Consider the following 13,609-nt stretch of genomic DNA (forward strand, 5'->3'; position numbering starts at 1 on the left):
CATACACTTCTTTGAAGAAAGTCAAACTATAATTCAGTGGTATTATTTAAAATAGCATTTCGTACAGATAATGCTTTCTTAACATATTTACACACGTTAAATATTTCAAATTTACAAGTTGATGTTAATAAACTATGGAACTTAACAACCGATGGATTCACGAAATAAAAACGTTTAATGAATTTTTGCCGTAGAAAACGGTAACATGAACAAACACAAATAAAATGGAATTCATCCTCTATATCCCGTTGATTACAACAAAGGCAATAACGTTCTTCACGGGGGATATTGTTGCGTGAGTATCTTCCTGTCTGAATTCTCAATGGATGGGCGGAAGCCCTTAATTTCACAAAGTATAAACGTAGACTCTTGGGTAATAAATCTAAATAGTTTTCATATTCAAGAGTAGTTTTAAACATTCTATACATATCTAGAGTAGAAACTCTATTCATATCACCAAACCATTCTTGCTTAAAGGTATCAATAATTCTGCATTTAAATTCACAAACAAAAGCATGACTATTAGTTATATTTGCTGCTTCAAAAACATAGGAAAATCCGTAATCGTTTAACAATTGTTTAACATTTGCAACCCAATTGTTGCATCCCTTATTACAATCATTTAATGCTTGAATATACACAGTTTGTATTATAATATTTTTACTGTTAATAATTTTTAACCAATACTTAACAATGCGTACGTATCTATTTACATATAAAGGATATCTGCCTAGCTCACCATAAACTGTAGCGTTACATGTGCTTATTTTCACATTTAACAATCTCTTGCAAAATTTTAAATGAATGCGTTCGATCTCTTTTGATTTATTGAAACCCCATATTTCAGAGGCATAACAACAAATAGATCCAACAAAAGAATCAAACAACTGGCAAAATAATTTCGGTTTAAGATCATACTGCTTACATTTATAGAGTAAAATATTCATAGCCTTAAGGGCTTTTCCAACCAAATGTTCTTGATTTAAAGTGAAACTACCAGTGTAATTTAAAACAGTGCCGAGATAATTAAAATTATCTACGATTTCTATATCTTGGCCATTATATGTCCATTTTTCATCATTTCGAATTTTACCCCTTTTACGAAAAACCATTATTTTTGTTTTTGAAGTATTCACATTAAGCCCCCATGTATTACAATAGACATATAGGTTATCTAAGTGGTTCTGTACTTCTTCTGGTGATTTACCTAGAATAGCCATGTCATCCGCAAATAATAATAAAATTAAGGTTATGTCGTCTATATTTAGGCCAGACAATGTGCTATCTTGCAAAAATAGTTCCAAATCTTCTACAAACAGTGAAAAAAGAATCGGGGACATTACCTCCCCTTGTCTTAGACCGACAGCATAACTAAAGTATTCAGAATATGATGTACACGACTTGACACAAGATTTAACATTTTCATACATATTCTTAATTATTCTCAAAAGTTTACCTTGTACACCAGATTTATACATTTTTAACCATAATGCATTGCGATATATACTATCAAAACATTTGAGCAAATCAACATAAATAACATACAAACGTTTGTTTTCATTTAAATAATGCTGCACAACAGACAACAAAATATAAATAGCATCAACAGTTGAACATCCTTTTCTGAATCCAAATTGGGCATCAGAAATTTTAGCATTGTCTTCACAAAACGATTCGATACGTTTGTTTAAAATGGTTGTAAACAACTTAGAAAAACAACTAACAAGTGTTATCCCTCTATAATTACTAACATCATCAACAGAGCCTTTTTTATGAAGAGGTATGATAACTCCTTCTGTCCACTGATCGGGGAAAAAGCCAGAAACTAAAATACTATTGAACATGTCACATAAATGATTTGATAAAATATCCAAACTTTCAAGAAAATATTCATTTAAAATAAAGTCACTACCAGCCGCTTTATTACGTTTTAAGCGTTTAACTGCATTCCTAACTTCATCTAATGTTATCGGCTGATCTAGTTCTGGAAAAGTACAATTTTCCTCATTAAAATTATTATTTGAACAAAATTCTTCAGCTTCGGCATTATTAGTATGATTAATAGTATTACTCAAATTTTCAAAATAATCCTTGAATGCATGTATTGAAATTTTATTGCCATTTATTTTGTTTTTAGATTTAAAATATTTCCAAAATTCCTTCTGCTTTTTACTCTTTAAATTTTCAATTTCTATCATTTTTCGTTTAAATGCATCTCTTTTCTTTTTGTTAATTAATTGCTTATAAATACTTTTCTTTTCACACAACGTTTTCCTATTTATATCAGACTTAATACAATTAAAACATCGTAAAGCGTCATGGTATTGATTTCGAGCAATTATACACTCGTTGTCAAACCAATCAGCGTGTTTTATACAACTGTCAACAAAGAACGTGGGTTTATTTTTGTAAACACGAGATTTTAAAAACAACGGATCCGCAACGTTCCGGATTGTAGTAGTAAATTTTTCTACAGCTACGTTAATTGAAAGTTTACTTGTACAATCAATATTTTCAACAATTTCTGTCAATACGGGAAGTCGAGAAATAATTCCTGAACGAAATTCATCTCGAAATGTATTGTCCCATTGATATTTAACATCAGTGAAAGCATCATAACAAGGCGAATAATTATTACAATACAATGAAAACTGCAATGGTGCATGATCGCTCCATTCGTTAAAATCACAAACAGTAAAGTTTGCTAACAATGGAAAATTGCTTTCTGTAGTCAACAGATAATCAATCACTGAAGAACCGTTATTTGAGAAAAATGTGGGTTTACAACTATCGCCTAGTCTACCATTGATAATACGTAATGTAGAGGACTTACACAGATCAAGTAATTTAATGCCATGACTATTTTGTATTTTATCTATTGAGGCCCTGGCAAAGGCTTGGTCTGGTGAATAATCGACATCATCATGTTCGGTATTAATTGTATCATGTACAATAAAATCAATTTTATTACCGATTCTACTATTCAAATCGCCTGTTATAAAAACATTTCCAATCTCAGAAAAATATGTGATATCATTTTCTAAAATATCAAAAAGATCAACATTAATTGTATTGTAGACTGGTGAGTCCTCTCCCCATATATAGCTTCCACATATGTAAATATCACGGGCCGTATTAAAAAACGCATGATTTAATTTGATCCAAATAATTGTGTCATAATGATTACGTATAATTTCAATTCCATTTTTTAAATGATCTTTTATATAAATAGCAATACCACCGCTACACCGTCGAGCGTTTCTATGTTGAAATTTTCTAAAGAAATTAAAAGATAGATAGCCGTCAAGCGTAATGTTACTAGAGAGCTTTGTCCATGTTTCAAACAAAAAACAGATATCAAATGAACTTAAAATATTTGTAAACTCTGAACTAGATCTTTTCAAATCAGTTAAACCATGAATGTTCCACGATAAAACCGACACCTCACCGCCATCGTGCCCCTATGCTCTTACCGCGGTTCCATTTATGTAAAGAGTGTCATATGCCAGATAGGCGCGTTTTCCTAACCGCCTGGCTTCTTTCATTTGAGGCACTAACTTTCGTCTCTTTTCTATTACCTCTTGAGGAAACTGTTCAAACACACGGTACACTGATCCGTCTAGTTGTTTCCAAAGTTTTCGCACCAGTTCTCTTTCCTTGAAAAAAGTAAACTTTGCGACAATGTTACGCACTTTCCCAGGTGTAGGGGATCCAGGAGAGCGATGCACCCTCTCAAATTTAATTGAGTCCACAACGTCACGGGCAATCTTAAAAGCGTCTTGAAGGTGCTGGCGGAGTTTCCGTTCAGTAATTTCCGGCTGCTCGTTTCCGGTCGTGTTGTCCTCTACTACCCCGGTGAAAATTAAGTTGTTACGCATGGTCTGCGATTGAAGATAGGAAACGTTATCACGCAAGGTATCTCTTTCCTTTTCCAACTCCTGCATCCGCTCGGAAAGCTGCGCCGCATGTATGTCCGCACCGTCAACCTTGTCCTCAAGGCGCGTCACGCGTTGGTCTACTTTTTGGACCCTTTCGTCAATAGCCACCCATAGTTTATTGATGTCCTTTTCAAGTGCACCCATTCTCTTTTCTATGGATTCTATCGCACCCATCTTCTTCTCCATAACTTCGAGGCGCCCACTTACGTTTTGTAAAAGGATCATTATATCCCTGTTTGTTGGCTCGGCACTGTTTTCAGCCATTTTTGGACTTCCTGGTGCACTCGAAAAAACACTACAATCCAAATTGTCCTCACCATACAACACGGAATTTGTCCAACTTAACACTTCACTTACTTGTAGATTTGTGACCGTACCCCCAGACGGGCCTCTTTGTTTATGTACTTTTCTACCCTGTGAATCATTTTCACTGCTGTTTCTATCTTTTCTTTTTCTATCTCTCGATTTAGTCATTATTATATGTTTACATTTTGTTTCACTGTACACTATTACACAAAATCCAGATATATATTTCCACTTATTTCCACTTAGAAAGGTTTAATTAATTAATATTCCGATTTTTTTGTTACACTGCAAAAACGTCGACCGTTCGCGCCAAGATCACGTGACATTGCTATAATTGCTATATAATTGATATTTAAGAAAATGGTAAATGTTCACTTTTACTGTTTCCTCACAAATACCATAACTATAACGAAAATTTATCAAACTGAAACATTTTTTTTCATTGTTTCAATTTACCAAAAACTGAAAAGGCCCCTTTAAATACTGGAACATTTATGTGTCTTCGATTTAATAAATAAATCATATGATACGCCCGTACCGAAAACGTGTTGCTGTAAAAATTGAAGAGTAAACATGTATGTGCTTTAAAACATAATCTCTTACACACACACACACGAACACCCGCACACACACACACACATGTCTTTATTATAGTGTAATATTTTGTAATTGAATGAATGATTTATAATGAAGCAATCTACCTATCCGAGAAAACTATAATCTGTCGAACAATAGATATTGGATTGTATTGTGATTGAAGAAGTATATGACTTAGCACATCATTGGAATTCGTAGGGAATGATCAGAAATTAATAAATATAGTATAGGCGGCATTAAGTCTCGAGTAGGTAAAAGTTTAATCAACTTCAATTTAAAGCATCGACAAATTATTAAAAACAAACTTCTCCGCTCCGAAGTAACACACTGTTTGGTGTTCATAACACTATGAAGTGCCCCGTCAAGTGTCCGGGTTATGATTCGAGTATTTTTAGAAGATCATCAATGCAGCGAAGAATGTTAAAACATGTTGTCATGATCCTTATTTGTGTATCTTGACCTGTTCCGCTGGCTTTATTATGGAAGCGTATATGATACACCCTCATGCTGTGATGATGTCAACATTCTATGACGGCATGATATGAAAAAGGTGTAATGGCGTAAAAAATAACTCATCGTGTCGACTAAAACTATGATAGAAGTCATTTTCACAAGAGCATGACACCAACAATTATGTTGATTTGTCGACTGAGGATAAGACTTCAAGAACCCGCATGTTGGCATAACAGCCTTAATCTCTGAAGCTATATTATCCTTTAACCGTCCTGTAAATTTAACTATGTCTGTGTTGTTTACTGTATGACGACATATATCTTGATGACTTGCAAGTAACGTAATGTTGAATGTCGATATAACTGAAGGAGGGATTGCTTGTTGTGTTATGTTCTGTGTCCCGATGACAACTTTTATATAATATGAAGACGAGTCGATATAAATTAAGTGGGCAAAGGGTGTTGTTTAAAAATGTTTGAATACTATCTGCGTGAATCACTGGATGTCGACATGATTTATAAAAACATGGATATAACATATGAATATGTCGATATATATATGACGATATATATCGTCAACAGTATATTGGTAAGATCACCTAAATTATGTCGACCAAATATTTTTTTGGAAAAAGCCGGAAACATTTACGTCGAGACTTTAACTTAATATTGTTATGGCGAGTAAAATTAAGAATGAAATTACCTACAACACTATGATGACATACCATTTAATTTCACAGTAAGTCTATATAAACTAATCCGGCATGAACATGTTATTGGGGTGTACCATATACGCTTCCATACTTTATGGCTTTTGGGTATTTGTTAAATTGAAATGCATAACTTCTAAATACGAATAATGCATGACATCTGAAACGGAAATAATGTTAAAATAATAAGTTAAACAGTTTGTTTCCGATATACATAATAATAACGGTATTTTTATTAAAGCATTATTAAGATGCCATTAAAGGTTTAGATTACAGCACACCAAGAGCATTACACTAACATGACACCATAAAGTCATTATTGTGATCGTCATAGTCAAACGACCGTGAATCGCACCCCCTGTACGTCTATAATCCAAACTGAGTAGGATAATTCAAACTGAAGACAAAAAATGGCGACAGAAATAAAGACTCCAGTCATTTATTTCTAGGAACACGTTTATTTAAGGTTAGTTGTGACATAATAAAAGTGTCTTTTTGTTAAAATGTTATTTGCCGGATACAATGCGCTAATAAACCCATGACAATTAAAAACAATTACGTCAAAATAAAATGAATATGTTTGAAAATCTGGAAATTGTCGAAAGTTTAAGTCCAAAAACAATTATAATCGAATGTTTTTAATGTTTTAATGCTTGGACTTATGTATTAATCTTTCATATATGTATGTAACAAATTTGATTGGCGTAAATGCTCGAAAACGCAATATATTTGTATTTGTTTTAGACAAGAATATACAAATTGGATAATGATCTAACTAATGTACGGATAATTACAAACTAACATTAAGAAGTCGATAGATAATGACCAAACTGCAAGATGTCTTTATGTAAAGATCTATGTAAAATGAACACTCTTGTAAAATATTTCGAGATTTATTTAATTGCTGACAACAAAAGCAAAATGATTTTGTTTTCTTTTAAGGTGAAACAGTAGATAATAGAAAACTGCAGCTGTTATTATTGTACAGAGTCCTTTTAATGCCTGAAAAAATACCAATCCATAACACAACTAACCATTACGTAGAAAAAATAAAAATTAGAGAACTTACCTTAGATGAAACATCTGGCAAATTAGGTTATCGGACAAAAATATATGCTTATATTACTCCACAAAACATAGATGAACAACATCAGCAACTCACTATTAAAATTGCGTAATCAAAGTGATGGAAAAAGTTAATGAAAGTGCCTGCCCATCGCCAGATGAGTGCCCGTGTGAAAAATTGGAATCGCATAAGAACAGGCCAAAATACCTTTGCGTGTATTGTAGTAACGATAAACAAACATTTGGTGAGATAATGAAACACTGCATAGAGCACCATGGTGACAAGCCCTTGAAATACAGGGAGTTTGCATTTGATCACGTACTAAACAAATACGGTTAGATCTATATATCAAAAAAACATGCAGGTATTATCCCATCAGAAATACAGCTAGCAGGGAAAGATAAACATGTTCATGAAAATGTACAAGACACTAAGTTGTGTTCTTCAAGAACATAACATTCTAAAATACCGTTAAAAGCCGTATATCGTCAGTGAGCATGTGCATAGCGGGGTAGCATTCAATCGTAAATATTTGACTACTACTTCACTTTTACCGCGCAGGCGAAAAGGGTCACGGGGAATTTTTTTTTATTATTATTAAAATACATAATTTACAGAATATTTTAAATATCTATGTCTGTGTATTGAGAAAATCATTTAATGTGTTCTTTTCAATGTGTAAATATAAATCGGAAAGTAAAATGCTATACTAGCCGTCGATATGCCCCTTAAATATGTGTGTACCATTCGATGCAATCTTACTGATATAATGTATAATGAATAAGATCAGTAATGCATCAAATAATATTCGAAACCTCTAATATGGTGACATATACATGAATCAGCGGGGCAAGTGCCACTTTAACCTGCAGCTTCGACTCGAATCCCTTTAAATCAAGTGATTAAATAATAAGAATGGACATTTTAAAATGGCTATGCTTTTCATGCTATCCAAATTGGAACACGTGTTATGGCATCTCTGTGTACGTGGAATGCAAATTTCGCATGCTCATTTAACTTTTAATCACAATTGTATATATATGCAAATTTCGTTGAAATTGATTTTACTAATAACAAAAAAAATGAATTTTGATGTTCGTGGAAAGTATTTTTTATATTCCATTATACACATCGTGTGAGTTTTAGGTTATAAATAGTTGTTTTCAAAGAATAATATCCATCCTGTCTTTGGAAAACATGTTCAATACATCGCAGTTTGTGCATTATCCATTTTGAGTTTGGCTATTATCCACAGAAATTGTCATATCAGTTTGGATTTATCCATAAACTTTTATACCCGTCCTGCAAACACATGATTTATACACAGAAACACACTTGGTGTTAAAAGTAAAATTTTAAAAGACATTCATGATATTATTGGCATATCTGTGTTACAGTTTCGTTCGCTCTTTTGTCAATTAACGTGTAAATAATTCAACACATAGGTCGCATTTCATGAAAATTAGCATTTTCCGCAGACAAATTTATCGTTTTTACTAGAAAACTATTTAATCATTGCAAAACTCAAAACGCATGTGCGTTTCAGACATTCATTATAACATGTGAAGAACAATTACGTTCTTATAGTTACTGAATTAGCAGAAATGATAAAATAATCACCTACCTTTCAGTTTCAGTTTCAGTTTCGGCCGACATTTTTTTCTTCAGTTTGAATTATGCAACTCAATTTGGAATATCGACGTACAGGGGGTGGATTAACAGATTATTTTATTTAAAGGGGCCTTTTCACAGATTTTGGCATGTTTTGAAGATTGTCATTAAATGCTTAATATTGATAAATGTAAACATTGGATCCAAAAAGCTCCAGTAAAACAATCGAGAATAAAATTTAAAAAAAGTAAAAAAGTAGCCCTCAGCAGGGCTCGAACCAGTGACCCCCGGAGTCCTGGAGTAGAAACCAATTAGACCACTCGGCCATCCTGCCATGTATGCATGAAATACGCATTTTATACTTTATATAAGCAATCTTCGTAGTTTCACAAAATTAAACGACAACAACAGAACTCTCCGAATCATTCAATCGTTTCGCGTTGCAACGCTTTATAATTTTCAGGTTTTTAAATCGTCAAAAGATGCATATAATGGCTATATTAGACCATGGTAAATGTTCAGTATTACTGTTTCCTCACAAATATCATAACTAAACCGAAAATTTGCGAATTGAAACAACTTTTTTCAAATTCGTCAATTTACCTAAACGTGAAAAGGCCCCTTTAACATAAAACATGCATAAGTACTTTAAATAAATCTATTTGTAAGCAAGAATCTTGGTTAAGTTTAAAATATGGTATGAAATGATAACGAGTGTGAATATGTTATGAATATGGCCTATTAACAGTTATACTTTTTATTGACAAACTTAATTATTTGTAACACAAAAATGAAAGATACGAATCCAGAAATACAATTTCAGAAATATTGCAAATAATGACTAGATAACTGTTGGTTAAGCACCGATACAGGCTTTACAAAGAGTCGTAAAAGACATTTCATATTAAGCGCAATACACAATGATTTCAACCAGCAATAGCAACGCAGGATTACATAATTTCAATAAAATCCTAACATAACAGTTCATTCTGTATAAACATGCGTTAATGATTAAAAACCCGAAAGAGTTTTGCTTTAATGTTAAAATCAATTTATTGACGTTGTGTCAATTAAAACTATCCATTTCTTCGTACGAGTAGTAGTTCGGTCATTAGTTCTTCAGTACAGTTTTAGTATTCAAAACTTAATATATCATGTAGTTAGTATCTGCTTATAGTATATACATGTATCTAGGAAAACGTCAAATATGGAACAAACGAAGATGATTTATTCGTTGCAAACACGCAATCGTGTGCTATTTTTCTTTTGTAGTTTTGTTTCTCTATCAAATATTGTTAAACAATTTAAATATTATCAAAGACAGCATAAACCTTTTTGATTTAGTTGAAGAAAACACACGACAGTCTCAACTTTTTTTGCGAAAGTTGGCTGCTTATAATACGTACAATATATAACACAAGTTTAAAAACAGATTAGATGAATGGCGTTGAAAGTTAAACACATACAATCAACACGGTATTGAACTTCGGGTATGGAATATATGCACACGTAATAAATACATTTCACTATACCGCTTTCGAGTACTGTTTAAGTTGCACCTTTGATAAAAGAATTGAGTACGAGGCTAAAAGTGTGAAGCAAACTACCAATAGGATCAATATAATTTTCAATTTATAAAATCTGCAATGAAATAATAAATCGTCAGTTTTCTTTGTCGTTCTTTGTGATGCAAAAATAGTGTCTCGATTGCATATTATTTCGAGTCTTTTATATAATGCAAATATGTGCATTTTTAGCGATTTAAACATAGCTAACTTTGATAACTATACTATATCTTTTGGTTTGTATTGAAAACTATACTAGGATATCATTTACTTTTTTTGCTAATAGTTTTCATACACTGTTAAGTAAATGTATTGGAACTTTAACATACCGTATTTCATTTATATAAACAAAAGTATGAAATACAATACGATAAAGTTAATTAGTTTAGATTTCGTTGCAGATTTTAAGTGATTTGGGATACTCATCAATCCGGAAAATTCGACAATGACATATGTGACCATATTTGTTGCATATTGAATTCAAGTTTCATCAGAATTTAAAAATTGAAGGAATTGAATATATCGTGACGAAATTCCATACCATATGTGACAACAAACAGAATCCCGAATTCATCAATGAGCTGCGTGTTATGAAATAAACTTGTATTACATAAACAAAAATAATGTCTTCTTAAGTCATTATTATATTGATTTTCGGAGTGTGTTGTTCAAATAAAAAGGAAGCGGAACAAAAGATTGAATGTTTCTCCGCAGCTTGTTACGTCTGAGAATCTTCAATTACTCATCATTGTTTCTTTTACTCTTTTAATGAATGCAGAATGGTATCACAATACCTTAAACGTCTGTTTCTTAACGCAGACGAATTGTCCTTGGAGTAATTTAAACATATGCATTAAAAGTTTGCCGTTGTGTAATGAATATGGTGTCCGCCTAGTGATCGGGAGGTCATGGGTTCGATCCCCACCGTGGGAGCGTTCTTTAGATCTCCCCCAAAGACACCAAGTACTGGTTCTAGGCCCAGGAAACGGACTCGAAAGCGTTAATATAAGCCTAAGACTTCCGATGCAATCGAGATAAAATAAATAGAGGATATTTGTTGGATCCGGTGGATTATCGAATTTGATTCACGAGTGATCATAGAAAATAATATTTTAACGAGTGGCGCAGCCATGAGTGAAAATATATATTTTCTATGATCACGAGTGAATTAAAATCGATAATCCACCGAATCCAACAAATTTTCTTTTTATTTTATGCATTTTTCAAAGTGTATATACTTTGTTAAAGAGTTAACTAAAGAATTTTGCTGGGATAATTTCGTCAAAAAAATGACGTCATTTCACAGTAAACAATAAAAATTATCGATAATTCTCACTGATAATTTTCACTGTTTGAAACAATGTAATTATCAGTTTTAATTCACTTATATTTCTCTATAAACCAACGGAAAGCATTAAATAAATAGGTTTAAACTAAATATATGCACATATAATAATGCTAGAATATTTTTAATGTCTTGGTCTTGTTAACCTTTAAAATCCATTCAAATCCGACGGTCTTAGATCCCAGATTTGAGCTGAAATCAATTGTAATGTAAACGGGATTGAAATAACACTGATAGACAAGTACGTGTGTATTTTGCAAAAAGTAAAGGGTGTGCATCAAGTATTATTGTAAAAATTGCTACCTTCTCATTTTAGCTAATTTCCCTGTGTGTGCAAAATACAAATGTCAAATACAAAGAAGCGTAATTCATGAGCAAACGTATAAAGACTGCAAGATCATATAATCACAAGCCGATTCCAGCGCACGGTCCATCTCATACAACAATTGTACATAATAATTTAAACGGATCAAAGCGTATGACACACTTTAATTGTGACAGTACAGTGCGTGTTTACAATTTATATCATCTACTCATTTTCATTGCATAGGAAAATCGTGAATATGACGGTTGTTAATGAATCTGGTACTATTTACACGTAAAATATCATAAATGTCTGAAGAGAGTTGAAATGCTGATGTAAACATGTGTTTCGATTGAATATATATAAACAATGATAATGATTCCTTTAATGTTAAGGTCCTTCACAATTCTTTAAAGCATCAAGTTATTTTCCAATATCGCGGTTCTAAATAAAATCGTACTTTATCCGACAGTATTTCTTTGTATGTTATATAAAAGGTTTAGTCTAGTAAAGTACTGCTGAACGAAGCTAGGGAGTATATATAATCCTTGTCCCAGACGATAAAATTTATTGACAGAGACTTGCTCGAAAAAGTACGTAGTTTGGAAAATGTCATAGTAACATTCCTGTAATAACTTCAAGAAATGTCAAGGCAAATCCTTTGACATGCAATCGTAAATCGTACTAATATATTCATTTAACTCAACGTCTATGTGGCCGTGTGCATTTCATTTTTTGTATCAGACCATGTGTAAAAACTATAATACACATCAAAATATATCTTCAAACACAACTGTATACGCTATGTAATAAATACATGTTTTTCTCACTTTTGGATGATCAAAGAAACAAACGCTTACTGGTTTGTTCGATTTCGATGAATGAATATCAATAATGGACCATTTATCGTCTCAGTAAGGATTATATAAAAATGCATTGCACTTCATTTTACTTTTTGTGTAATATGGACCAACGCGATATCGCATTGATGCGTCTAATAGATCCTTCTTCAAAACATAATTTAGATTATAACCAAACACATACAACTTTAAAATGGCGGGTTTAACACTTCAACATTGTCACAGAATTACCTCATCGCAAAATACTAGTGATTTATATTATGTTGAGTACTTCCGACGTTTCTATGAAAACACCATTAAGCTAGACCACTCTACATTTTTGAATAATAATAGTAAAAGTTAGTTACATAAGAAAAATGCGTGTGGTATGATTACCGTAAAATATATTGTATGGTCGTAAATCTTGATATATACTTCATTATTATCAACACCATAAGTAAGACCTGATCAGTACTCAGTATAACACAAGTTATAATAACAAAGAAAATATTTGCTTATCCAATGGAGAAAAATATGTGGGCAATAAAGTCGATGATGACTTTAATCACTTTAACATTGGACACGATTTGTCGCATCTAGTTAAATAATGCAGGGCGTGTTTAGAGATTCCATTCATCAACTGGACTAAATCATTTCCATACTTGTCGCATGTTCCTCATGTTCCGAGTTATTGGAATAGGATGACGTTTGACAAACGCGTAAGCATTACCCTCTGGGAGAGCATTCACAAATTGGCTATAATGCCCATATCGTTTTACAAACCATTTAAGTAATAATAGCTAATAATAGCTATAATATGTATATAAAGTTGTACACATTGAATTTCTATTTCACTAGCTTACTGATTACTTCATT

The 13,609-nt window shown here is 32.4% G+C and overlaps 1 protein-coding gene across 1 annotated transcript; it reads right to left on the reverse strand.

The window, feature by feature from the left end:
• Nucleotides 1-3,461: 3,461 nt before the first annotated feature.
• LOC127861798 (uncharacterized) lies at nucleotides 3,462-4,202 on the reverse strand. The gene has a single exon (XM_052400476.1). It carries the CDS (start codon nucleotides 4,200-4,202, stop codon nucleotides 3,462-3,464), a length of 741 nt encoding a protein of 246 aa, XP_052256436.1.
• Nucleotides 4,203-13,609: the final 9,407 nt, after the last annotated feature.

Source organism: Dreissena polymorpha, chromosome 16, assembly GCF_020536995.1.
Source record: "Dreissena polymorpha isolate Duluth1 chromosome 16, UMN_Dpol_1.0, whole genome shotgun sequence".
Lineage (NCBI taxonomy): Eukaryota > Metazoa > Mollusca > Bivalvia > Myida > Dreissenidae > Dreissena > Dreissena polymorpha.

Coding starts and splice junctions, on each gene's coding strand:
- LOC127861798 (XM_052400476.1), bottom strand. CDS start 4,202: ATGGCTGAAAACAGTGCCGAGCCAACAAACAGGGATATAATGATCCTT.